At 31.4% G+C, this 27655-nt stretch overlaps 1 protein-coding gene across 1 annotated transcript; it reads left to right on the plus strand.

Annotated features, from left to right (window-relative positions):
* The first annotated feature begins 1859 nt into the window (after nt 1-1859).
* Nucleotides 1860-26742, plus strand: LOC106478121 (cyclin-G1-like). Its single transcript, XM_013938634.2, has 7 exons — nt 1860-1974; nt 7279-7541; nt 11941-12078; nt 12697-13032; nt 19449-19553; nt 20962-21182; nt 23125-26742. The coding sequence occupies exons 2-7, from the start codon at nt 7407-7409 to the stop codon at nt 23273-23275; spliced, it is 1086 nt and encodes a 361-aa protein (XP_013794088.1). The 5' UTR covers nt 1860-1974; nt 7279-7406; the 3' UTR covers nt 23276-26742.
* The last annotated feature ends 913 nt before the right edge of the window (nt 26743-27655 follow it).

Consider the following 27655-nt stretch of genomic DNA (forward strand, 5'->3'; position numbering starts at 1 on the left):
AATGATACTACCACTAACGTACAAATAAACTTACTTGTGAGCTGCTCTGTTTCACGGTTAATCGATTGAGTAACTGGAATTACTGAATATACGCGATAAGTGACACTAAACAGAATATTTCAATAACTTATCAATCACAGAAATTTACTCATTGCTATACTAATTCTCGGACTTATAATGTATCCTTGTTTCTTGATATTTCGCAAAAACTTTTGTTCATTAACATTCACGAACATTCTAAGTATTCCAGGATTAATTTTATAAACATTCTAAATCTAGCATCATCATCATGTTAGCATCTACCTCTAGCAAACAGTCAGACTAAAACATTGAAATATGACTTACAACAATATTGATTACTATATAGATTTATACACGGACTGTTCTCTAAACTACTTTTATTTACGAGCTTTCGGTCCTCTTACCGGAGTCTTCATCGGGTAACAATGTACTGAGCAATACAAATTAATTTATGAGTATTAAAAAACAATATTGATTACTCGTAAATGTCATACTTGGCTTAACACTATTTAAACAGCATGTATGTTGACATAAATTTGTGTAATTTTATTGTTAACCCACCCTTGAACAAGAAGTACATAAAGTTAAGGAAATTTGTAACACTAACATCCTAAACTTGTTTTACTTTTGTTACGTATCTGCTTGTTTGGTAATTTCCGGTAGAATTTCTTTCTGAGGAACTTCAGTGATACAAGTCCTTTCTTGATTAAACCAGTTTATTTTTTCTCGACACAACTTTTTGTAATACACAGAATTTCCACAGTCCCTTTAAACTTAACAACCTTTATAACACACGTTATAAATCACAGTGATTCACACACTTTACTTACGTGTCTACTGTTCGCTTGACTCAATTATCTATCTATTCAATTCCGCTGGTTTTTCTCGCCAGGCTTATATACTAAAAAGAGGGCGTCTCGAATGCACTCAGGTCTTCATAATCATTCGAGAAATTTCAACGCGCATACCCCCAGGATCACGTGACTTCCGCTGTCATAACACTTTATACAGATTTCCATTTTAAGGAAGATACAACACTAACATTAATAAATTCGCTAACACAAGGCATTAGCAGTAAATAATTCACAAATAAATAAGTTTTAAATTACAAATCTCGGTTTAATAGCCTCTAGATATTTTATCCGTTAATAAAGAATATTCACTAGTGAAATATTTCAAATCCTATAAGTGTTTAGCAGATAGCGCTAAATCTGGAAATCAATATTTACATATTATTGTTACACAATAAGTGCTCTCTCAAATATATATACTGCTAATGAATTTCATCTTAGGTATGAGTTGGGCCGAGTTATTTATTTAACTCAGTACACTTTTTCCTTTAGTTTGATAGATCTGATTTGGCGATACCTCGTTCAGATTGAACAATCAAGGATAGGGAAGCTTATAACAAATTTCAAAGGACTGTTGCTATGTTACGCGTTGTAACGCATTTGAAATGTAACATTTCAAGGAAGAAATACTATCATGATCTGTTTTCCTTCCCAGCACCAACACAAAGACAGTAAGTGTAATTCAAATATGCCCTTGACGATACCAAGATTACAGTACAAATTGCTTTCTGCAGCAAAATTCTGCTTGTTTTTAGTAACTAGCTTGCACGCATGTGCATAATAATTAGAATTTACGTCAGCTCTTGTGACGTTTGTTTCAGATTTTGTTCGTTTGTTTGTTTTGTCGGTAATATTCTGCAATAGTTATGTTCTTCTTGAATTTAGATATTATTACTTAATTTCTTCTTAACTGCTGAGTACTATGTTATAGGACAAGTCCACGTTTGTACAATATTGTTATTAATTATGCACTATTTTTTGACGCAGTTATCTACCGACTAACTCAACCAGTGGTACCAGCGGATTTGTGTCGTATGTTTGAGGTGACTTTATTGATAAGCTTGAGTGTAGAGGAGGTAACGAGTAGGATCGAGATGCTATTGTAAGTAAAATATTTTAGAAATAACCCTTATCGATTTGTTTTGTTTTAACGATTAAGTTGACGGTGTATTTTTATTAAGTTTTTGAAATAAATGTTAAGTTTTATTCCAAGTTCTGGGTCGTACCATAGTCTTAGCACACTTTGACAGCTGATATTGATAAGGCCTAGAAGGTGGTTGCTAAATTCGAAAGTATAAACAATAAAACATGACTATACGTCCAATCAGAATAAAGAGATCCCTGCGCTCATTTCAAATCTCGAGCGTTGAGGAATGGAAACAAAATTTAAAACGAAAGGATGGAAAAACTTCAAAAAGCTAGTACTAAATTTCATTATTCGGTGCTGATATAAATGATAATTCTAATATATAATAGTACAAGGCTCTAGTCTAACTTATAATATTAGAGAATCAGTGAAATTTAGTGTACTTTTGTTTATGTGTGGACCTGGTCAGAAGTCTGATATCAGAGAAACTAGTTTTGACATGTTCATGCATCCTTTTGAGTCTCGCGTTGTCTTCTGGCAGAAAAAAACTGGTCAACAAATGCCTACATGAACCCTGATCTGTTCCATTTACTGTGGTTTTCACTGTTGCTACACATGATATTGTGTTCTTTTATTATTATTCTTTAAGAACTTTTCTGTTAAGATTTTATTATATCAAATTAAATTATTTGTTTTGATTTGAAAAGTAATGGATGTAGTTTTATAGTGCTTACAACCACTGGCATGAAATAGTATTTCTTTTAAATATCAAACTATGTTCAAGCTGCATTTTTTTTAAATTGTTAATCCAATTTGTATGTGCTTTGTGTTTTAAGACTTGTGGAGCAAATATTACATTAGAATATATTTAGAAAATTATTAAACCTTTCAAATATGAATTTTAATGCACAAAAATGCATAGTTAACTAAAGTATAAAAGTAAAACCTAAATAAAATTTAACTGTCTCACTAACTATAACATGTTTAGGTATGAAACAACCAAAGTGCTATCATGAACAAAATAGCCAACAGTAGTACAAGCAGTTGCAGCTATTTAGTGATGAAAACTTGGTGCCAATTTCAAAATAACTGTTGTTGGATTATAGTGTAAAATGAGCTGTTTCTAATGATTATAAACATGTACCTTGTACATGTACTTACTGCTCAAGGCTAAGTATAGAAGGTGGGCATGGCACCCATCAGGGGTTTGACAAAATTTATTACTTGTTTCTACTGCATTCAGCTAAGAAACTTTGAAACACAGATATCAATAGGGCAGATAAACATATATTCTATTTAGACATAAGTGTGCAGACTACAGTTTTAAGACTACTTGTACAAGTTTGAAATTTTTTATAGCTCATACATCTTGTGACAACAAAACAAGTAGCTTTATTATTGCTTTCAATGTTTCTTTTGAAATAAAGGAATAAAACTAAGATAATATAAAATTTTGAACTATAATGTACTTGATAATAATTCCATTAAAATACATTGATAGTAAAGTAGTTTAATTAAATTTTGAATTTGACTCAGTAACACTTTATGGCATGTGCTGAGAGGAAAGAGTGCACCTGGGGTCATAGGGTTATATGCAGATGAAATAGTAAACTATTCTTAGCATGATAACCATTTGCACTCAGATTGACTCAACAAAGGCTTCAAAAATTCACAGACAAATTTCTACTATAAATACTTTATTAAAAATTATGATTTTTATGAACACAGCATTTATAATGCTTACTAAATGCTTGCCATATTTCAAGAAGATACACTTAGTAAATTCAGATTTCTAATTTGTAAAGTGACCTATCCATGCTTAACCCTTTCAGCAACTAGTGTATTATGAATGTATAGTGATAAATGAATCATTAAAAGTAGAGTACAGTTCAAAGTTTAATATTAAACATTTTAATTTTCAAAGGAGATATTTAAATAAATGCTTGCTCTTTACTTTCTGTATCACATGACACTTCTTCATGCCAAACTGTTCATTTCTAAATTTTCTGTTGCCCCACAAGGCCTTGTAACTGTACATGGAACTTCCCACTTACACTGTACATATCCCCTTTAGAGAGAAGCATTTTTTTTTGTTTTACAGAGATATAAGCAATAAAGTGAAGACCATATGCCTTCACACATACATAGTGCATCCTGCTTTCAAAAATTGTCATAATTTCTCTCTTTGCTGTTCTATTATATGTAACCAATAGAAAGTAAAGATTTCACTTAACTGAATGTTATGGGGTCTAATGGCCTTGGACTAAGTAGAATTTAACATTTTGGCATCAAACCTTGTTACAAGCACAATAAAGGATGCCTGTTGCAAAAGGGTTAATAATCAGACTATAAAATTCATAGCCACCTTATAATCATGGCTGACCACAGACCCATTCCCCCCTACACCAGCCTGTCAGATTCCTAAATGTCTAGATAGCATCTGTCTATGCATGCATGCATGCCAAATGTTCACTCATAGTCATCACTTGCAACTAATCTATCTGCAGACTGTTCAGTCATAGTGTTGATTTTGCGGGCCTAAAAAATTGCTCATGTGACACTGAATTTTTTTTTTCCGTGGTTTCTGAAAATGGGGGTCACCTTATATTCGAGATTGCCCTATAATCTGGCTTATATGGTAATTACTCAATTTCTTGTTTTTATGTAAATTTTTTATCTGTTATAGAAATAACTAAAATTTAACAGTTAGAAACTTACAGGTAATTTTGAATGAAATAAACAAAATACTCATGATCAATGACAATCACATGCCAAGCATGAGTAAGGTTGTGTAATGCAATGTGAATATGCTGGTAACTGAATCCATTTTTCACTCAAAGTTGTTCAGTGTAATAAATAGCTATTGCCATAGTCTGGGAGGGTAAGTTTCAACTGTAAATGATGATAAAAAAAAAACTAAATGTAAAATCTGTTATATTAGGCTGTAAAAGTTAATAGTGTAATTGGAACAAAAAAGGGGGTAATTTAAATTTATTTCATATTTTTTGGTGGTGGGAACAAGGTCAGTCAAATGGGCCAAGTCAACAGTGTTTGGATAGAGAAAATGAAATTTATTTTTACAGGAAAAAAAATCAGTTAGCAAATTTCAATAATCAGCCAGCTCTGTATATTACTACTTATATCTCTTACAACCAGAAGGAAATCCCAGACTGAAAATGCTTAATACACTTTTGAAAATGTGTTTGATAATTCTTCTAACTCTGAAAATGTGCCACTCTCTTATAATATTAAATTATTATTAACTATTTATTACAACTTTAATTTTTCATCTCTTCTTACCATACTGATGTGCTACACAGTAGCACTTTATACTTGTAAATTATATCACCTCATACAACTGAAACAAAGTTTACAAAGAGAAATTGAGCTATATACACCTTTCATTTAGTTTGAACAATTACCAAGTTACAAAAAGCACATGAAGTAGGAATGAATGGAACATTGGCCACACCTACTTTGAGGTTGCACCATGTCAAAAAGCACCAAGTCTTGTCATGTTACCTACCCATTCCCACCTTGTTTCCTTACTTTTTGGTGCTCTCATTCCTACTTCATAATTTGTTTATTTAAATTTTTTTTACACTTTTAAATTATATCACCTCATACAGTAATCACAAACTGTACATATTTATTCACACGTTACACACAATTTTATATACATAATCTACCATCATCATTAGGAGACATGTTACAAGTTCTTGTAGAGTCAAAGAAGTTATGAAATGATAAATTTTAAGTATTGTTAAACTGTGGCTGAGGTATGTCTGCTTGATGTTCTGTTATGTTGAAGGGAAGGAAAAATGATTTAAACCTAACAGTAGGTCCATAAGGGGGTAACTAACTATAGAAAATTTTACTTGGTGGAAGAACACTTTATGTATGCCTCATATGGCATACTATGTTCAATTTTGGTCTCCTTATTTAAGGAAGAATATTAATCTTCAAGGAAGGATTACCAGATCACTATTTACTTTGGATATGATAAGGTAGGTAATTATAAAACTTTGGAAGTTAGTCTTTTGTAAGCAGGCAGTTTTATTTTCTATAGTTGTTAACTTTTGATATAGTATGGCTAGTTATATGTTGGGTGTCCTGTTAGTTTGGTTAGATGGGAAATCTTTCCTTTAGATGGACTACTGTATTTTTTGCTATCTGAGGTATGTGTGTGACCTCAATATACAACTTATCCTACTTACATTTGTTAATACTGTATGGTTTTCAAAACTGCACAACATTCAGGTGTACGTTTCAAACTTCACTGTAAAATCTATATCAATACAAGACTGCTTATTATTAAAAGCAATATAGTAGTAAAAAATTATAGATGATATCATGTTTCCACTACACATTTCATTTGGATTACATGCAGTAGAGCAGTGTTTCTCAACCTTTTTTTGCTCGTGGCTCTCTTTTGAGTTTAATTTATCTCTGTGGCCCCACCCTTCATAGATGCTGTTACTTAGGAAAAAAAAGTTACTTTATTTTCACACTGTTGATTTTTAATATTATTTTTACAATATTGTTTTTAAATATTTTGTTTATAACATTCTGTTTACTTATACAAGTAAAAAATATTCTGTTAATCATTTATATCTTATTCAGTGTGATCCTTGGGCCTGATGAACACTTGAAAATTTTTAAGTGTCCGGTTGCAGTGCAGTCAGTGATAAGTGAAGATCACCTCTCTTCATAACATAAGGCCATTACTTATTTTTGATAGCAAATAAGTCACCCGACTAAAACCAGATTCAACCAAATAAAATCTGGGAAAAGTGATAAAATACATCTTTGCCTTCTCCTAGAGCTGTGGAAACATATTAGCTTTTTCACTACATATCCAGAAATAATGTTTGTCACGTTTGAATTTTGCTTGGGCTTTTGAAATATTTTATTCTAGCAGTGATGTTTTGGTGGCCCACTCAGTGTGGCCCCTTAGAAACATGGTGTGTCCCCCTGGGAGGCCATATGGCCCACGTTGAGAACAACTGCAGTAGAGTACAATGTAGCTTGGAAGTAAATTGCTGTATGGCAAGTGACTTATTAGTATGAAACTGTTTCTAAAGTTGGTTTCTATTATCATAATGAATGAGATGCTGTTAATGAAAAAAATAAGCTGCACATATTAGTTTGGTCTACAGTAGCGCATGATCACTTTTACGAGTGTTTGAAAATAAATTATCTGCTGAGGTACTGACACGAAGTGATTTAATGCTGCAAATACTAAAATGTTTTAACTTATAAAATACAAAAATCATATTTTGTCCAAATGAATATTAAAATATGTTTTATTTCTTCTAGATTTGAAATTGTTTAAATATTAGAATAGTGAGATATTTTACCATGAAGAGTACCATGTACAGACGATTGGTGTGAGAGTATGGCTTGTGAGACACTGGAGAGGGTGGAAGGCCCAGAATCTCTAAGGAATGGAGTGGATAGAGATGTGTGGAGGAGAGAAGGTTTGTGGACGAACAATTGGACAGACATGGAGTTTATTAGACAAGATTCTGAAGGAGGATGAGCGTGTTTGCTACCAATCATGCATTTTTCAGGCAGAAAAGGTTTGTGCATAAATTATAATATTTTGACAATCCTTTAGGTGCATAACCATTTTTTTTTTAATGTATTACTGAAGTAAGCCATTTACTTGTTTTACAGATCCATGTAGTGGTTTCTCCATATACTGAAGGTCATTCAATATTTATTTTATAGAGAAAGCCCACAACTTGATACCTTACTTGTTCAGATACTGTTAAAAAGCCTATAATAACAATGGACTATAAGTTTTATATTATTAACCCCATTCGTGTGGGGAGCTGGGGTTAAAGTGCACATCACAAGCCTTTTACAGAGTTAAATTCACAATTTGATTAAACAGCTATATTATCAATATATGTCAATAAATTGGCATCAAAGCATAGTTCCTGATTCAGATTTCAGTATCTAAGTTTTAGTTTTTTAAGTTCTAAAGGAAGTATGTAAAATTCTAAATCTTCACTTTTCTGTCATGTGTCACATCTGCACTCTAATCTCTTCCACTTAACTTCAGTCTTACAGCTTCTTTAGTACCTAACCATTAACCCTTGTAGACATGCCTATTGCTGTAGGGCAACCACATAATGGGGTTTGAATATACTGCTAGAAATGCATATTGAGCACACAAAATCAATAGACATAGCCTAATCTGCATAGATGATCTTGGCCACTGATTTGTGTCTAACATGGCATATGTTGCTATTCAAAACATCAGTTATATTTGCAGTTGAAAATTGTTTAATTTTCATGAGAAAATTGCTTAAAATGCTCCAGTGTTTTCACATTTGAAGAGACAATTGAACTTGTGCAAGCTGATGATGATTCTGACTGAACCTGAATTACCTGATTTTGAGCCTGATATGACTGGAAAAAGTATGTACCTAAAGAGTTAAATACAAACTGAACATATTGACAAGGAAAAATAGTTTGATGGTCAAAGGTGGTAGTTTGCAAGAAAATCTTGATGTGTTGAGTAAAATCAGTATTTGAGCAGCAGTGGAATTTTTCTAAGCTGTCTATAGCTAAGTTATAAAGCCAGATAAATTATAGTAGTATTTGGAGATTCTATTTTTAATGCTTTCTTTTCTATTTTTTTTTTAATGCATATTTGAAAGCTCCATGAATTATTTTTTGGTCAACCAACATATTGAGAAAAGAGTAGGGTTATTAAAGCATAACATCTGAGTAAGTACTAAATTTCTTGTAAATAAAAGTAAATGAAATGCAAAATTAGAAACTTCTTAGGTTAGATACTTATCGATATATTTTTAATGAATTTTCCTGCCCATTCCAAAGAATAACTATTTTTACTAAGAACCTATCACCTCCTTGAGAGTGTATTATCCATTTCTTGATTTTGAAGCATCTCCCTTAGTTTTGTACATTCTTGGTTGAAACCTTAATATGGTGCCACATCAAGTAGTTTGATTGCTTACTAATAAAAACAAGGCTTTGATGGCAAGTATAAAAAAAGTTTAACTATGATTGGATTGAGCAAGAATTAGACTATCATGTATTAATAGGGTAAATGTATAGGTTTAAGAGTTTTTTTTTAATAGCTTCTGTAAATGCTCATTTGTGAAATTTGAAAGTATTCATGCTTTAAATTATTTGTTTGAAAGCTAAACAAAGTGTTTTCAATGAAAAGTCATCAGATAACTTAAGGTAAGGTAAGTAAACTTATGCATTTTAGAGATAGTAACAAAGAAAACTTTATTAAAAGTTTAACTCGGTAACAAATTACAATGTTTGGAGCAGGTTTTGTCGTCAACAGGTTTAAGTACTTTACCTATACACAGAAATACATATACAGTACAAAGCAAAGAAGTCATGACTGGTGATTGCTTAAAGCTTAATAAAGGTGTTTTTTGTTTAAATAACTATAATATGGTTTCATTGTGTTGCAATATTTGTAAACATGAGGTTTTATGATGTTAACCAAGTAAAATAAAATTGTTATCAAAGCAAGTAAGTTTACTGTTTAGTGAGTATGGGATTGCAAAATATTGTGATCATGCATATCTTTATTAAATATTGTTTTTTTTTGTTGTTGTTTATCCTATTCAACCAATGAACATAAATAAATAGGCTAGCTTGCTACGTAATTACTTTTAATTGGAATCAAGGCATGTTTTAAATAAAAACGTTATTACCATTATCAGTGATAGTGAGTATGAGACTGAAAAATGTTTCTCATAAAATCTGCAAATGGAAACCTTCAGGAGAGACCTATGATGATATAAAACCAAGAATAACCAAAAAATTACTTAAAAAACCAAAACAATGTGAATGAAAGTAAGAAGGTTAATACTTTGTTAGAATAATGCAGCATTGGAAAAAGTGAATAAGCATATACACACACATTTTTTTTACTAATCAAATGTAATTGATTTATGAGCCCATTTTTATTATTATTATTATTATTATGCACATGATTTTCTTATCTACTTAAATTAATTTCATGTGTCTGACGTACTGTCAAGGAGTGAACCTAATGAAACATTATGATAAAATAAGCAAAAGTTACTCTATACATGTCCTAAACCTAGGAACATAACTGTTTGAGTTAAAGCCAGAATCCAGGTATTTGTAGGTCAGTGAATCATTTGTTATTGTTATTATTCTTGTTGGATTAAGGTATTGTCACAGTCATCGTAATGGAAAATGTTTTTCAACAAACTCTATTCAACTAACTGAGCCTCAGCTGAAGGATCACATACACAGTCCAACAGGTCTGATATTATGAACACACTGGAAAGCAGTAGAATGGTTGCACAAAGATTGGTAAAGACAGACATTGATCAGCCACACAAGATCACAGATAATGGATTATTTCAATCTTACAGGATTGCATAGATTGCAGTTTGATGACTTAGAATCCAGATGTCTATCTTTGAGATCTGTGGGGACATACGTAACTGTCCTGTTCAATTGTCAAATAGAATTCTGTCAACTGATTTGGACTTAAAGAATTCTCTTGCCATGAACAGAACACTCCACTTGGTTGATATAGCTTTGGTCATTGACTTTGTTTTATTTTATTTGGTATTTGGGCTTATTAGTCATCAAGAAATAATTGATACCCATTCTTGCCCCCCTTGACAAAGGAACTGATGGGAAAGGTGATATGGCAACACTTATTTTACATAACAGTTACAGGTACACACAAAGTTATAATTGTCATCCCAAAAAAAGCAGTTACAACTTGAATGAGTGATCTTATCTACAGGTGGATACATAGTGTCTGTGTTTTGGAATTATACATTGCTGATGAGAGAAATAATGATACTGGAGTGCTGAAGACAAAGTTGGATGTAAACACATGATGTTACTGTTATAGACTTTGGTTTTAGAGATGCACTCAAGCCTATGCATGGCTTTGGACGTAAAACACATATGCAATATTTCTTCCCTTAAGGGCACAAGAAACACACAGTTGAAGAATCCAGTCTGTCAACTTAAGTTACCAAAGTGTTCTGAATGGTTGAGACTATCAGTTGGCCATATCTACCAATGTAGTTACTTGATGTTATCTTCACTAACCATCAGATTCCCTTCATAAATAATGAAATTATATTTCTTAGTGTGCATCCTAATTGTTATTGTCCTAATCTTGTGAAAAATACAGAAAATGCTTGCTTGAACTGTCAAAACTGCCCAACACACTTCAGCATACTGTGAAATCCCAAGGACATGCACAGAAAAAGTCGTTGTTAAAAAAAAAATGGAAACCTGTGATGCAGACTTTACAAAACATGTTGTAAGTATCCTTTCCCATATATTATTTGGTATTTACCAGCTTAAACAACCATTTTTGTGCCCTAGCATCTTTCTGAAGATGGATTATATGCTATTTGGGTCAGCAAGAAAAATAAAATTCTAGCACATGTGAAAATCCAGCCAAGACATATCCAACAAATAATATTTCCTATAGATAGACTCTCAATTCTAATCAAATGTTTCAGCTTAGTATGACAGTCATTTTTCTCATGGTATCAGCATCCATTCCTGCAGGCCTGCAATATAAAGCAAAAGTTATAGATAAAACCTCATATGACTTAGACTGAATATATTGAGGGAGCATGTGTTACCTTGTAGAATTTTATAACAATTTCAAAATCTTATTTTATTATTTTGATTGTATTTATATTCTATTAAATGTATTGAATAGATACAATAAAATTTGTAGAAATCCACTTTTAGGTAGTTACTTTTCTTATACTACCTAGTCTGTGCATTAAACGTCAGTCTATAGAGGAAGTAACTATATTGTCTTTGCTGGTTATTCTACTACATGAGCTAGTCTTGACTGATGTTGATAGCCAGCATTTGTAGTTAACCTAGTTGATCACATATTTCTTTACCAGTCACATATCAAGTATATCTCATAATTTGTAGTATTATTCAATATGTTTCTATTCATAGGGAAAAGAATTGGTCACTGGGATCATGAGGGACAATGTGACTCAAGTTTTGAAGTGTCTTAAGGTTTGGTATGATCTTCCATTAAAGGTATTTGTCACAACTGTTCAGATGATGGACCTGTTTCTTGAAAAAGTCAAGGTAGGATATGTTGTTGTTTTTTTGTGTATGTAAACAGCTATTCATTATGTTATCATCCACAAGAGATTCAAATTGGTTTTAGCCATCTAGGAAAAACAGTCATGAGAATAAATGTTTGATATGATTGTCATTGAAAGCTTTATTAAATTATAAGTATTGATCGATTTTGCAGAAGACTTCATTAACCTAACGTTCTAAATACCAGTTTTTGTTTTTGCTTTTCAAAATTTTCCATAGTTATCACATGGATTGTAGTTGCTTACTATTTGTTGTAGATTTTGTTAATGCTTGGCTTGTTATGATAGTAACAAATTGATGTGATCCATAATACATGTATTTATTTATATATTTGCTGACTTGTCTAAAGACTCGTAAATATAAGCATACAGTTAATAATAGCTTTAGATATATCCATTGTTGTTGTTTTTTAGACCATCAGCTTAGGTTAGTCATGTTCATATTTCAATTATATTTTAGTAATAATTTTTAACTTAAACATAAAAGGCATATCTGGTGTTTATCTTTCTACTTATATTGTCAACATTTGAAGAATTTGTCAGTAAGTACTGTAGGAGACTTAATTATATCTCACTTTATGTACTTATACTGAACTTTCAGGCTCAACCTAAGCATCTATCATGTATTGCACTAAGCTGTTTGCACCTTTGTATGGGATGGATGGAAGAAACTAGCAAGATACCTCCTTCAGAATTAATCAGGATCAGCCAGATTACTTGTAGCACAAGAGACTTGCAGCGAATGGAAGGAATCATTATCCAGAAGCTGGACTGGGAACAGGAACCCCTGACATCCCTTGACTTCCTGGAACTGTTCTATGCACTATACTGCTGTGCTATTCAGATAACCAGCAAGGGAGTTAGTACATTTTCACTAAAAGAATGTACTCAGAAACTTGAAGTAGTGGTCTGCAACCATAAGAGTGTCTCTCTTAAGGTAAGTTGTAAATTGTTCAAGTGAAAAAAACATTGTGATAATAAGATAAACTTAATTTACAACATTTTTTTTCTACTACTGAAAGATTTGGCAGCTAAGAACAATGTTAAATGATTTATTCTTAACTATTTAAAAAGCCTTTGCTGTGTCACTATAAAAGCTCTATTATATTCTCCTCTCATTGTTGTGAGGCAAGTTACACTCTAACATAGAATACAGTGAAATTTGCATTTTGTTAAAGTTCGAAGAATTGAAACTATGTGTAACTAGAATGAAACTCGGGTAGCAGATTATAATGGATTTTACCAAATCACATTGGTTCCCTTCCAATCTATTTTTAATACAATTAAATTTGGTACTGGCATGAGTAACATCAGAAAGCACAGTTTAAAAAAAATTGTAATGGTTACCATAACTTGAACAAATTTATGAAATCTAACCTTATTTTACTGAGAAAAATGTTGAAAAAAATCAGTTTAATTACAGGTCAAATAAAATCTGTATAATTAACTTCTAATGTTCTTTTGCTATCTGAAATAATATTTTTGAAAACAGATATCACAGATCTTACATTTACACAGAATTCTGTATTTTGAAGCAGATGTTCTAACTAAAGGAAAATTTTTTTATTGTCTGAGAATATAAAAATGCAGACTAATACCTCATAATACTTCTTCGATATTACTTCTGGTAATTCCAAGTGTGTGGCAAACATTATGTCTGATTGCTGTGCATCAAAATAGATACAAACAATAGCATGCAGTGAGCACAAAGAACCAAACTACTATACTGGTTGTGTTTAGACTTGAGCTATGGCTAAGTCTGATAGTTATATGTGTCTGAAGTGTTATATGTAGTTGATCTTGGGGGAGTGTTGGCTCAGACCTACTGTTATGGGTAAGCCTCTGATGCCAAAACTTGATGCTATTTAGGAAATAAAACATGTATACTGATTAAAATTTACAAAACACTATTTCTGGATTTTTTTAACGGATAAGAAATATTATCTGTGTGCATCAAAGTGATAAGCACTAAACTGTTTTCTCATTACATTTTTACAGTGATTGCATAGTGATTGTGTCATTTGACTAGAGATTTTAAACAGTAATAGTTAGTGATGTAATGATATTTCATAAAATTATATCATACACGATACATAGCTTATTTCAAAATAAACATGCAAAACTATGTTTTAATTTTTAATCTGCCATAGTTATTCGTCTGCATATTATAAAATAAAAGGCTTGGTTCCATGATCCCATAGTTGTACATAAATTGTGTGTGTGGTGTATTGCAATATGCAGTTTATATATAAAAGCCACTGTCTGTTGGTGGTGCTCCAATTGCAAGGCTCACACATAACCTTTCTCTTTAGGGAGCCAGTTAGGCCCCCAAAACATGGATTTTAAGAGGCTAATCCTATAGTTCATTGTAAAATGTGCTATGTAGTGGAAGTTGTCAGAAAAATCACTGAATTAAATAACAGACGTTATGTAAATTAAAAGGAAACTAAGGATATCAACTTATCTCGCCTTATTTTCTAGTGAATTCGTATTTCATAAAAAGAAAAAGTTAAAGCATTTCATTTTTTCAAACCACTTAAATTATTTTTATTTCATATATGGTCTTTAATTTCTCTCCAAAGCATGGTATAACAGTAACTTTTTTGTTCCCCTTTAAAGTAGTGTCCTTTAATAATCAAAATAAATAATGAAAGAACATTTTTGCATCACTGCTAGTGCAATCTATTCTTGTTCCCATATAATCCATTACCATCTAGCTGACACATATTTGTCAATAAAATGTCAAATACTTTTGATGGAAAGATGGAAAAATCATACAATATACATTACCACTAACTTTATAGTAATTAGTTCTTTCATACCCTGAAACAGTTGTTAATTAGTCATTCATGAATTTGAATTTGTAATAAGCAAAATCCTCAAATTAGCAACATATGGAAGACATGCAAATAACTTTAAAATGTCTTAGATGATGAGGAGTTAAACTTAAATTAGTGTCCTTTCCTGATCAAAATAAATAATGAAAGGAAATCTAGTATGCATTAGTGTCAGCATCCAGTGATGTTCCAACATTCATTTCTTGGATTCTTCCTTTGTCCCCTTCTTTGTCACACTCCTGCATCTGCTTCTCAATCTGAACCATACTGGCATTTGGTCTCTTTGTGTGAAGTGATCCTGAGTTCCAAAGATGGATAGTTCTTATGGGATCAAAGTCTTATTGAAGGTGAGTGGGGCATGACCAGAAGCTGATCAGTGATCCTATCGGCTCCCAGACAATATCTCAAAATGATCTGTATCATCTTCATCATGCCGAATCTTCTCTCTGCCTCAGCAGAGTTGGCTGGTACATTTTGCAGTATATCAGAGAGGCCACAGATGTTAGATAGCTCCTCCTTAATCCCAGGGATGATAGCAGCCCATGTCTAGCTTTTCTTGCTATGCCTGGTGAACTTAAGTAAAGAAATAGATGTGGAAGATGGTATCAGAGAGACCATCATGAGTATTGCATTATTATTCCTGTTTTAAAATCATTATTTTGTGTTAATTTAAAGTTATTATTTTATATTATGCAGTGTTTTACTAATAATTGGTCTGGCAGTTGGAATTGGACTGATTATTGCATAATCAGGTGAAAATCGGAATTGGTAGAATTTGTTGAGTTTCCCGATCATGGAAAACTGATTGCCAAGAAATTAAAAATAACACCACCCAGACCACTATTCACAACAACAATCTTCTGATTTGTAAGTATGCTTACAATCATGACACTGTACTTTTTCCTTTTTCTTTCAACACAAAACATTATTCACCATCGAATTTGTACAATATCAGTTAAACAATCTCTATTTCTCATTTATTTACACAAGTTGATACACTGAATGAAAGAAAAGTTAAAACAGTGCACTGTACATCATGAAGCACACCCATTTGATTATGTACTGTATGTTAGCAAACAGTCAATAACAGCACCCTATGCACAGACCTAATACACACTGTGTGCTTTTCAGAGATCTAAGGAGACTTTTCCCACGAAGTTTGGGGGATGATATGCCATGTGGTTCCCTATTAGTACTGCATTGTGTATTAGCTCATTGTTTGGGGAGGTCACCGAAAAGGACAACAGAGTGATTAGAAATTTAAAATGTCCTATTACATTCCAATAGGGGTTTTTTGTCAATTGTTTGAATTGTGCATGTCGCTGGCAGAGATGTCACCATAAGTTGAAAATGGTAAAGAAGTATATACAAATATTTACAAAATAACTAAGCAATTGGACAGCTATGGAACATTCCGTTTCATCATTTGACAGTCCTGTTATTTATGAATATGCATAGTTCCAAGAAAATACCTTAAAGTTAGTTGTGGCTAGAAAAACGTGATTGCTGACTGGTTAGGTTGCTGTTGAGAAAAACTAGATATTTTGGATTTTTAGAGTAGGAGCAAGTGGTTGAAAAACAAGAAACATGAAGATGGGCTATTGTCGTAACCAACTGCCCATAGCACCTGTAACTAACAGGGAATTGTATATATATCTCCATTGACAGTAAAAGCTAATGTTTCGTGATCTTAGACAAATGTCAGAAGTGACACTAAGTACTGAGATTTGAAACACATTTGATGAAAGCATGTGTGTCGAGCCGGGAGGTTATAAATTTTAAATAATTCTACCAGCACAATGTGGGCCTTCTTTATTGTAATGCATTTAAAGTTGTCATTTCTTTTTCTTTTTTGAAGGTTGGAAAGTTGATCATTACGTACGCAATAAAAATACAATTAGGAGCATTTTTTAATAAAGCCAATTTTTAAAAAATCTTTTGGTAACTGAATTAAAGATTCCTCTCTTTGCAAGTGAAAATTTTCAAATGCTATCACTTTATTTGACCTTTGGTTGAAAAACTTTGTTTGGTTTAGAAAATGGTGTAGTTTTGTTTAGATAACAAAAGTCTGAACTTATGGCTGAAGTGAATGATGAATTTAGGTAGTGAACCTGAACAATTTGTTTGTCTCTCACAAAGGTCACATAACATTATGTATCAATCATGTACTAGCCATAAGGTCAGTCACCATTTGTATTTTACATTCATTCAAATAAAAAAAGGAAAAAAGATTGTGATTTTTTCATGGCACATTTATTGATAACTTTAACCATTTCAAATTTAATGAAGCTTCAAAGTATATTCTCTGTAGTCTTTACAATTTTTAACGTTAAAATGTCAACTTCACTGTACATACTCGAAATTGGGCCGATTGTGCACTATAATAAATGGAAATCTGTGATTTCTGATTGTGGCATGATCAGTAAAACAGTAATATTATGTATTTTTTTGGCTAGTGGAGTCTGCAAAGTTGGTTTATATATACATTTACAAACAATGTAAATGCAGTAAGGGAGATTCTCCAAACAACTTGCAAGTTTGCAATTTTTACTTGCTTCTTTTTGGAAAGTGCTAAAACAATTTGTATGAACATCTCTAAAATGTGTGAGCCTTGATGCATACTTGGTGTCAGATATAAAAAGTTAAAAAAGCAGCATCCTGATTGAAAACAGTAGTCATCTTTATAAAAGTTCAAGTAGTCACTATATTTCAAACTTTATAAATGAACTTGTATATCAATTCCATTATACTGATACAAAAAGTTTGAATATTGGACAAAGTGGTGGCATTCTTTTTAATCAAAATGCACTTACTTTGAATACACAGGCATTTATAGTGATGACGTTTGTGAATTATGCATGACTGACGAGTGTTTGTAAAGTTGGGAAGGTCCATTCATGGTTTGTCATAAGCTCTGCTTGGTTAAGAAACTCTTAAATCAGTTTATGTGAAGTCAAACTTTTAATGGCTTTTTATTTTAAGGGGCCATATGGTCTGTCTAGTAGACACTTTTTATGGGCCTGCCAGCATTTTGGGGGGTCATTGGCTCCTCTGCCCCTACTAATTTTGTGCTCTGAATTGCCTCAGTGTTTAGATTGCCCAAACCTGAAGTCTCGTGTTCAAATACCAGTATAGTTGGGAATTTAAAATTAAAAAAAAAAATAAGTTTAAAGGAAGCTCTTTCAATATTCAGAAAAACACAAATATCATGGTATTTTAAATTAATACTTGTTAACATTGCATTTCAAACACTGGATGTCAAAGTGACTTAGTGGCTACAATACTCAACTCTCCTGTGGATGTCTTAAATCCCATTCAAGTTGGGTTGTTATATTTATATATGATCATATTTACAACAAACTCTTTCAATACCATTATATATTAAATTAGGGATTTGAGATATTGGTTAACATTTGAATTCAAAGATAACATATTTACAGCATCAAGCTACCTTAGTTTTTCATTTCAATTGAACACTTCTAACACCATCTATGAAATAAATTCTAAATCAAAATTCTGAATAAAACTAACAATAGGTCAAAAACAGTGCAAGAAAGAAAATGTCTCTTAGCAAGAGAAAAAAAATGTAGATGGATGGCACGACAAAATCAAGAAAGCTTAGCAAAAATTAGGATAACTGAAGCAGAGGGAAACATTTGATTCTGTCAAGTGAAGCTCCTGAAGAAACAAAGTGAAGAAGACAAATTGATGCTGAAAGACATGCAAATGGGTTCTGGCCCACCATCTTTTCCCCTTACATTGAACGGGTACATCAGCTAGTATATGTATGTGTGTGTGTGTGTGTGTGTGTGTACAACATGGCTCATAAAATTTTGAGTTTCAGAGTAATGGCAAGCAGAAAATGTTACTTAAGTCCAGTTGAAATTCAATAACATGATAGTTGGTGCCATTTGGTACTTTACAGATCAGCAGTGTATAAATATTTTGGGTTTCTTCTAATGAAAATGGCTTGACATAAAATTTATGCTAACTGTGCAAAACAAACATTAAATGCATGGGGGGAGGAAATACAATAATCATCTCAATGCACATAATATGGCATCATGCAGAGGTCGATTTACAGGAAGTGTATAGAAAACCAGCAAAAGAAACTTTGTATTTATGTAAGAAAAATTAACATTTGTTAATGTGTTTATTTTTTAGTGGTGTGTGACTGCTTTATATGCAAGCAAGTGGTATATTCTTCATTGTTAAATAAATCTGCTTTTGTTGAAATGGCTCTGTGTTGATCTAAAAATGTAACACCTATTTTTAATTCATTTAAGTAGAGATATGGGGAGAGTTTATGGATCGTGATATACAATTTGTAAATTTAGTGTGTTGTTCATTTCTAATAAACATGGGAAAGTCTCATGAATCAGATAAAGTAAAATATGTAGTAAGTATTAGATATAACCACAATTCTCCATTAAGTTTGAAATGTTTTTACCTGTTTTAAGATTTTATGTACTCATTAAACATTTTATTTTGCTTTTCTCTCTCTCTTACCACCCAGCGGAGTATTGTAGCTCTAGCTGTACTAAGCAATGAGATAGAGAATCAAGAAGACAACACTTGGAATTGGAAAGCTTTTATAGCTGACCTTCGAACATACTGTAAGGTACATATGATTTCATGACATTGTCATGTCCTTTTCTAACTTTATAATACAACAACTTTGTGAGAAAATAGTGACACATTACACATTTTGAATTTGCATATGCTTTATTGGTTCTTTTGTTGTTGTTTTTTCCATGCTCTATTTTAAAGTAAGACTGCAAAATGCATTAATAAATATAGGTTGTACTTTATTGAGATTAAAAAGAGAAGTAAGTACTTGGATCTTTACAGGGAATAAAAAAAAAAAATTATCATTTCGCTGAAAAAATCTTTTAAATATAATGTACTTCACCCAGAAAATGAAACGAATGAGCAGTGTAAGTCAGTTGACAACAGCTTACAAAATAAACCTGTATAGCAGACATAATCTTTCAGAAACATTACATAAAACTAACCCATTAATGTTTCTGCAGTTGCTGTACGTTTGATGATTTTGAATTCCTGGACAGTCATTGAAAATGAGATCAAAAAATTTCAATCCTAGAAAAATGGATAGTTTTTAAGTAATGGTCCTGAAAGCTTAATTAAATTTCAATAGAAAATGTCCCTCATGTGATGATAATCTTTTTTGATATTCTCAAGTTCTTTGTGCAAGAAACACAGACATCAAAATATCAAAAAGCTCTTAATTAAAAATTATATTCTAAGTATTATAAACAAAATAATCTGTTTAGTTTTTAAAAAATTGAAGTGTGGTTATTGGAATCTGACTTGCTTGTATTTTGAATATGACATCGTGTATCTTGAGACTGTTGCAATTTCTACAGAATAGGTATGTTTGAGGCACAAAAATATAAGTTTAGTCCTGTGTGGCAGTTTCTGGAGTCCTGGAAATTTGAGTGTGGATCCTAGAGAAACCAAGATTTTTCTTTTGTAAAGTCTGTACTAATATCCTTAGATATTTTTTTTTCAAAGCTTTTGATTACAAAAATTTCATACAAGTTAACAGAATGGCTGCTATATTTAAGCCATTATATATTTTTAATTTTTCTCTATCATTCTTTTCTCCTTTTTTATTTTGTGTTCACAATAATGAAAAATTAAAATTCCCCCAGTTTAACCTATTTTATTATCTACTAAATAGAAATTGAAAAAGATCACTAGTACAATTTCTTTTCCAGAATTTAATTTATAATGGAAAACTTTGAGACTAGAAATACACATGTCTTGTTACTCTTTCTGACCTACCAAAGCTCTTTAAAATGCTCTGTTTAGAAAAGTGAAGATGTATTCTAAATGTATATGGTAAAACCTTAAGATCTCCGATTCTTAGTAATCTACATCTCTAACAAATGCATAAATGCTAGAATGTATGTATATTGAAATTTTCTCCAATGTCTTTGTAATGAAATTATATAGAAAGTAAGATTGTATTAATTTTTCAAACTCTAGTTTGTTTGAAATTGCAGATAAAAGAAAAAGAAATGAAAGCTGTTAGTGCAACTGTAAAAAGAATACTGTCTATCTATAATCAACAACGCTGTCTGCCTGATCCATTAAGACAAAGACTTTCTTGGAAGTTGTCTATACGTACTGTGAGACACCTGAGATTACTTAATCGGTGGCGTTTTAGCCAGCTGGCTCCTGTTTGTGAGCATCAGTCCCTTTCATCTGGAACTGACATTTCAAGGTAAGTTGAATAATATTTTATATACAATTGAGCAATGACATTGCTTGTTAATTGAAGAAAGCCACACTTGTCTCTTAGAAAACAAGAAAAAAGACTAAGGGTGGCTGATGAGCAATGTCTTTCACTTAAAAACACCGCATGAAACAATTGCCATGCTAGTCATGTCACTTTTGTATCACAAGGCACGGCAATAAGTATTTCCTCAAAGAAGTAAATACAAGTGTGGTTACTTGTCATAAATTGACACCAGTCTTTCTGTGTGTAGTTGAATCTGATGTTATATATATATAATTTTTGTTTATAAATACTAGTTTGTACACTTCACACACATGTATGTATGTATCATATGCCAGATCTTTCATTGAATATAATTGGACTGATTGGGAGTCTATACTACTGAAACTTATCAACTGTCAGCAAATCGTTTTTCAAGACAAAGAATCTTTTATGTATAATTGTTATTCTACAGATATATTAGTATCACTCTCAGAATATTTTACAGATATACAAGTAAAGTAGTCATGAGAAAAGATCTTTCATTACCAGAATAGACTAAGTTTGAAAATAATTTGCAAATGGAATGTTTAAGAAAAAAATGTAGCAGTTAATACTTCGCTTTAAGGATTTACAAAAATGTTGAGAAATTATTCAGTACTAATCTTGAAAGAATTGTGTATGCTCCTACAGGATAACCTCTTAATAGCATTTATGTCACAGTAAGTTCCCTCATTTTGTAATTATGATTAATTCTAACAATTACGAGTTTTATTTCTTCACGATTTTTCTTTGCCTGTAGTACCAACTAAAAACATGGATATAGCTAAAATGGTGTTCTGCAGACTCATCTTACTTTAATAAATAAAGTCTGACATCTAAACCCATAACATATCAAATGTTATTGTATGTCCAAAAGTATTTTTTATTTTGTGCTACAACTCTTCCATGCCTTTTTTTTTTTTTTTTTATCTTCTTCTGTAGCATTAATTGCATGCATAATCATGCCAAGTTAACCCTATGTGCATGAGTGGATGAAAAAATGTAAATGTAATGACTTTTAACAGTTATATTCAAAATTTAATTAAACTGCTTTGTTATCAATGTATTTCATTACACTTGGAATCCAAATGTAGTCAATGAATCAACTTAATATTATACAAGATTTAATTTCTTAGTTCAAAAATAAATATAAAACAATTGCTCATTACCTACTCTTGTACATATGTCAAATGACAAGTCTGTGCTATAAGTTGTCCAACTTATGTTTTATTACTTCTACCATAAAATGTTAGCAGTGCCTAATCAATTAAAAACTCAAACTTCACATATTGATAAGCTAAAATATAAAATTAGAACCTCTCACCTTGACTTGCTGTGAGATATCAATATATTCAGCAAATCTACCAGAGAAACCCCCTCTATCTCTTCTTCCTTACTACAATTCAACATTCACATTATTGTACTCACCAAGAATAATGAAGCATAAATATAAATATTTACCTAGTTTTAGAATGTGTATGATTCACATTACTCAAGTATGGTACACTAGGAATAACTTAGGGTTGGTGTTTACAAAAAGAATAGGTTGTTTGGCTGACACAAGTTGGCTTAATGCAAGATGATCACAATATGAATAGAGGGGCTTAACTCTTAGTAAAACAACACTTAGGTTTGGGAGTATGGTTTTGTACTTGAAATTCTTAATTGGTCACCAAATGAAGAAAATATATTCTTAATGTAATTTGGAATAACGTATTTAAAAACTAATGCTTTATTTTTTCTTTACTTCAAAACCTGATATATTTAACTTGTGAATTAGAAATATAAATAGAAGGAATACTCTACTAAAATGTCAGATCAAGGTACTTGTATAACTTTGTTGAAAAAGAAGGTAAATCTTTTTTTACAGTTATTGATAATTTCATTTTAAACTTTCCTCTCATAGTTCCACTGATACAGAGGAAAATGTTGAAGCAGCAATGCCAGGTGTTACATCCCAAAATGTGTGGCAAAGTTGTTCACTTCCAGGAATTGAAAGCTGTTCTACATCTTGTGTAGTTCCCATTGCAAACCGGTTCCTTGTTCATGCTGGATAAATGACTTACCACAAATTGTTTTAAAAATTTTAAGATAAGTGGGATTTTCTGTGTTTATTTTTAATTTGAGAGTATGAGCTTGTTTTCACTTTGTTAATTTGTAGTCTGCAGATCATCTGATTATATCTGATTGTGACTTTGGAATTATGTAGTTATGTGAGGAAGAAATCTAAAATTCAATTTAAAGTAAACAATTTAATAATATTTACACAACTTGTTACACCCACACATGTGTTTGTGAGTGCATGCGCATATAGTTTTGCATATAGTCAAGTCATTTTCATGGCTTATATTAAGAGAATATGTAGTCGTTTTTTAATTCATCCTCTATGAAAATCAAACCTAAGTTTTGTTTTTATTCTACTTAAATACTGTATAATAAGTGTAACAATATTGTAAAGTTTTCATTCTATCAATATTGTATAGTTTTTGTTTCACTCTTTAGAAACACTTCCCTGTTTTAAGTAGTTCTCATGACAAGTTGTTATAAAAACAAATCAATTGCAGTCACCCCCCCATATTCCTTTGAATTTGGTTTGTCAACTCATTGTTGTAGTAATATTCATTAGTGAAATTTTTTAAGGAAGTCCTTTTCCAAAAACTTAATTTAATAACAACTAGTATACAACAAGAAAGAAAGTTTCCTGGCATTATAGTATGTCAGACTTGTTTACCAAACTTTTGATATATAGAAATCAGTTTCAGTTTTAGCATTCAATAGCTACAAATGGATTTTGTGAATTTATTTAAGTATGCAGCTTCATATCAAGAAATGTAAACTGATAAATTACATTCAGTAACTGACAATATTGATATATGTACTCAAAATGGTAACTATAAAAAAGTAATTTGTATAGTCATTTTCACATTGCAGTGGATATTGTTTTAGTGTCACGATATTAATGATTAAGAAGTATACAAGTTTTTGCAAGATTTTTCTTTTGTTGGATGAATGGATTTTGTCATTCATGTGCAACTCTAAAGTTAAAAAGAAAATACACATTTGTATTCTCTTAAAAGCAGTTCATTTGGCCCTCTAATGGTTAAAGCAAGCTGATTAATACTGTATAGTTTGCTTGGTGTAAAAATTAAAACTGGAATTACCCCTGGGGGGTTTACAAGAAAGAGGCTCGGGGATGTTGATGTTTTAATTACAAGATTACACTTTAATAGCAGTTTACTAAAGTGGTGTGTCTGTGTTGCTTAAGTTTGGCTTATTGTTTAGTTCTATTTTTTCATCTTGATAATTAATGTACATACACTCAAGTGTGTATAATTGGATAGAACTTAATCTACCAAAGTGTGGCACAAATTGTAATGAGTATTATGGTGCATAATGGAATTTTCCTTTAAATCATAGTGATAGTTTGTTGTTTGTTTTCCACAAAAGACAAACTTGTCATTTAGAAACTCAATTGAAAAATATAGCAGAACATGATCAAGTAGATAAAGGCTATCAAACTTATAGAAATTTGCTACATGTGAAAAATAAAGTTTAAACAAATGCTGTTCTTATATTTAAACAGAAAAGTACTTTAAAACCTCTATCCACAGTGCTTCACTTATGTATAGCAGCATGTTATCTAATGTGAATATTGTAAGTTGGTTTGATGTTTAAATTTACTATGTATATTTTATTTTTGGCTTTTATTAAAAACTGATGCATGTAAGAATTGCTATTGTTTGAACTGTGTGTTGTAAAGAATGTTGAACTTTCTCTGACATGGGTGTTTGTCTAAATGTTTTTAATAATATTGCTTGTAAATGCAGATTTAGTATTAGTTTCTGATTATGTTCAAATTACTTTCGTTTTGTTACTCTTCTCCAAATCATTATTTTTCTTTGTTAACTTGTATAAAAAAAAAAAAATACTTTTTTCTTGTTTATAGTTATGTATAAAGTTGTAACATGTACTGTACAGTATAGACAAGAATCTATTTTTTTTTGTGAGTTAGAATACTTTGTGTTCCTTATGTACACCAACTAGAATTAAATGTATATTTTATAAAAGTCAAATACGTTTTATCTGTATTGTTAATATTTCATCATATTTGTGAAAAATATTATTGATTTTTGTTAAATTAAGTGAAAACTAATTGATTAATTACTTGTTTAAAGAGATTGCTTATTGTTTTAGTTTTTGAGCATAATTTGGAACATAACACTTAATAGGTGTTCTAGTTATTGCAGTGATTAAGTGACTGTGTTTTCTCTTATCCCCAAACCCAGAATACTACAGAGGGAAGGATATAAATATTAATTTTGAGCTGTTTTTAATGTATATATACCTCTGTAATGAGAGTAGTATGTACAAGATTCAAAATTAGTTCTCTATTTTGGAATTGTATGGAAGACTTGTATAAGCAAGATTCTTTTACATTTCTTCATCAGTAGTGAATTCTTTTCATTGAATGACATCCCATTCTTGAAAAGTGTGTAATAGAACAGAAATTTATATGTTGGATTTGTTCATCTGAGGAATAATTTCATGCCCGAAATGTTAGTCACTTTATAATCTTTTGCGTTCTTACCACCAGGAGTGGAGGTACTTTTGGGCCTTTAAAACCATCTAGGACCTAGTAAGTAAAAGTTGCCCCATAAGTTGTAAGAAGCTAGAAAAATGAAAAATGTCAAATTCCCCTTCAATTTGATCACATAATAATTGGATGAAGTCCCAATTTGAAACTTCTTGACATTACATTAAAGCTATATCAGTTTTTGAAATAACTTGATTGCTTCATTTGACAAATTTATCATAGGTCTGTTGCGAATTACTTTGGTTTATCAAGATTCTTGTAGGCCTGTTTTGAAAGAACTTCTACCACCAATATTCATATTCTGTAATTTACATGTAACAGTTTTTTCTTTTTAAGGAAAACAGTTTCCGTTGATTAGATATGGAGGTGATGTTCATACACGACACCTATTTAAAAACAAATATCAAGACACACAGTAGTGTGTTGTGTGGCCAAAACAACCTGCAGATCATACTGCTGGTTATTAATAGGAGTGATAGTTTAGCAGTTTTTCCACTTTATGAAGCTTAGACTATGGTAATCCAAACTATCCCATATTTTCAGTGGCAGTGCTCTAGTGGACCTTTATTTCACATACCAAATTTCAAGGCAATCCAGTAAGAAACACACAGATATGAAATCTCCAATGTTCATTGAATTTCTTCCTATTTTTTTTCTTCCAAACGATTACACTGAAAAGTTATTTGATAAACAAACATACTTAACTTTGATAGTTTTTTTCAAATTTGGTACACTGAGAGATGTTTATAACCCAAATTATGTGTCAAATTTGGTCTGAATACAAGGCACATGTCCAAAGTTATTCAACAAAAACAGCTCAATTTTGCTCCAAATTTTGGTGCACGAGAGCTATCAGCCTGAACTTTTTAGCACAATTTCATCTAAGATTAAAGGTGGACCATTTTTAGTTTCTTGTCGTTGGGATGAAAACAGCTGTTTTAGAGAGAAAAAACTACCACCATATATTTTAAAGAACTCCGTTGTTCCTGTAAAATATAGGTCTGTTCCAAATAATAGGATTGGGAGCCTAAAGCTAATGTTAGTTACTATCGAGTGTCACTTTCTTATGTGCTGTGGTTTGTTGGTGTGTATTGACAAAAAGCTGTGATATCTAATCAAAAACACCTTAGATGTAATAATAATGATAAAGTACCTGCAAAAAAGTCTTATCAATGCCATAAGTGTAGTTACCAGTTTGGCTGCCAATTTTGATTTCATTCCGTTAAGTTGCACGCTCAATCCCCCTTTTGAGGGGGGCACACCTTTTTTTCTTTTTTTCATGCTAAGGTGTTTTTGATTAGATATCAAAAGCTCCAAATGTCTTTTTTTCTTTTTTTTCCCACCAGACACTACAAAACATGTATAATGTTTCAGCTGCCTTTGATGTTTATAAGAACCTGATTTGGTCTAATAGATCTACAAGTATATAAAAGTTGCTTTTGTTTTGATATCTGTTTGTATTTGAAAATATTTAACACATTTCATACCTTCGTTTTTGAGGAATGAAATGAGATGAACAATCATACACAATCAATAAACTTTATCTGTAGAAAAGTTTCGCAGAGTGAAGTATGTTAACTATGTAATCCCTGGAATGGTTTCTTACCGAACTGAAAACAGCCTAATAAACTCTTTGAACGACTAAATTGTATACTCTTTCCCCTAATCAATAACTTCTTTCGCACCAGATTATTTTCTCAATACATTGTCACTAATAATTTTAGATTCCATATAAATAAGCAAATATAATGGCCAGAAGTATTTTTGATATGTGCATTTTCAATTTAAGACTGTATGATTTATTCAAAACTACTTAGATTCACATTGTATTTCACAAGTGCGT

This window comes from Limulus polyphemus, unplaced genomic scaffold (genome assembly GCF_000517525.1).
Source record: "Limulus polyphemus unplaced genomic scaffold, Limulus_polyphemus-2.1.2 Scaffold181, whole genome shotgun sequence".
Lineage (NCBI taxonomy): Eukaryota > Metazoa > Arthropoda > Merostomata > Xiphosura > Limulidae > Limulus > Limulus polyphemus.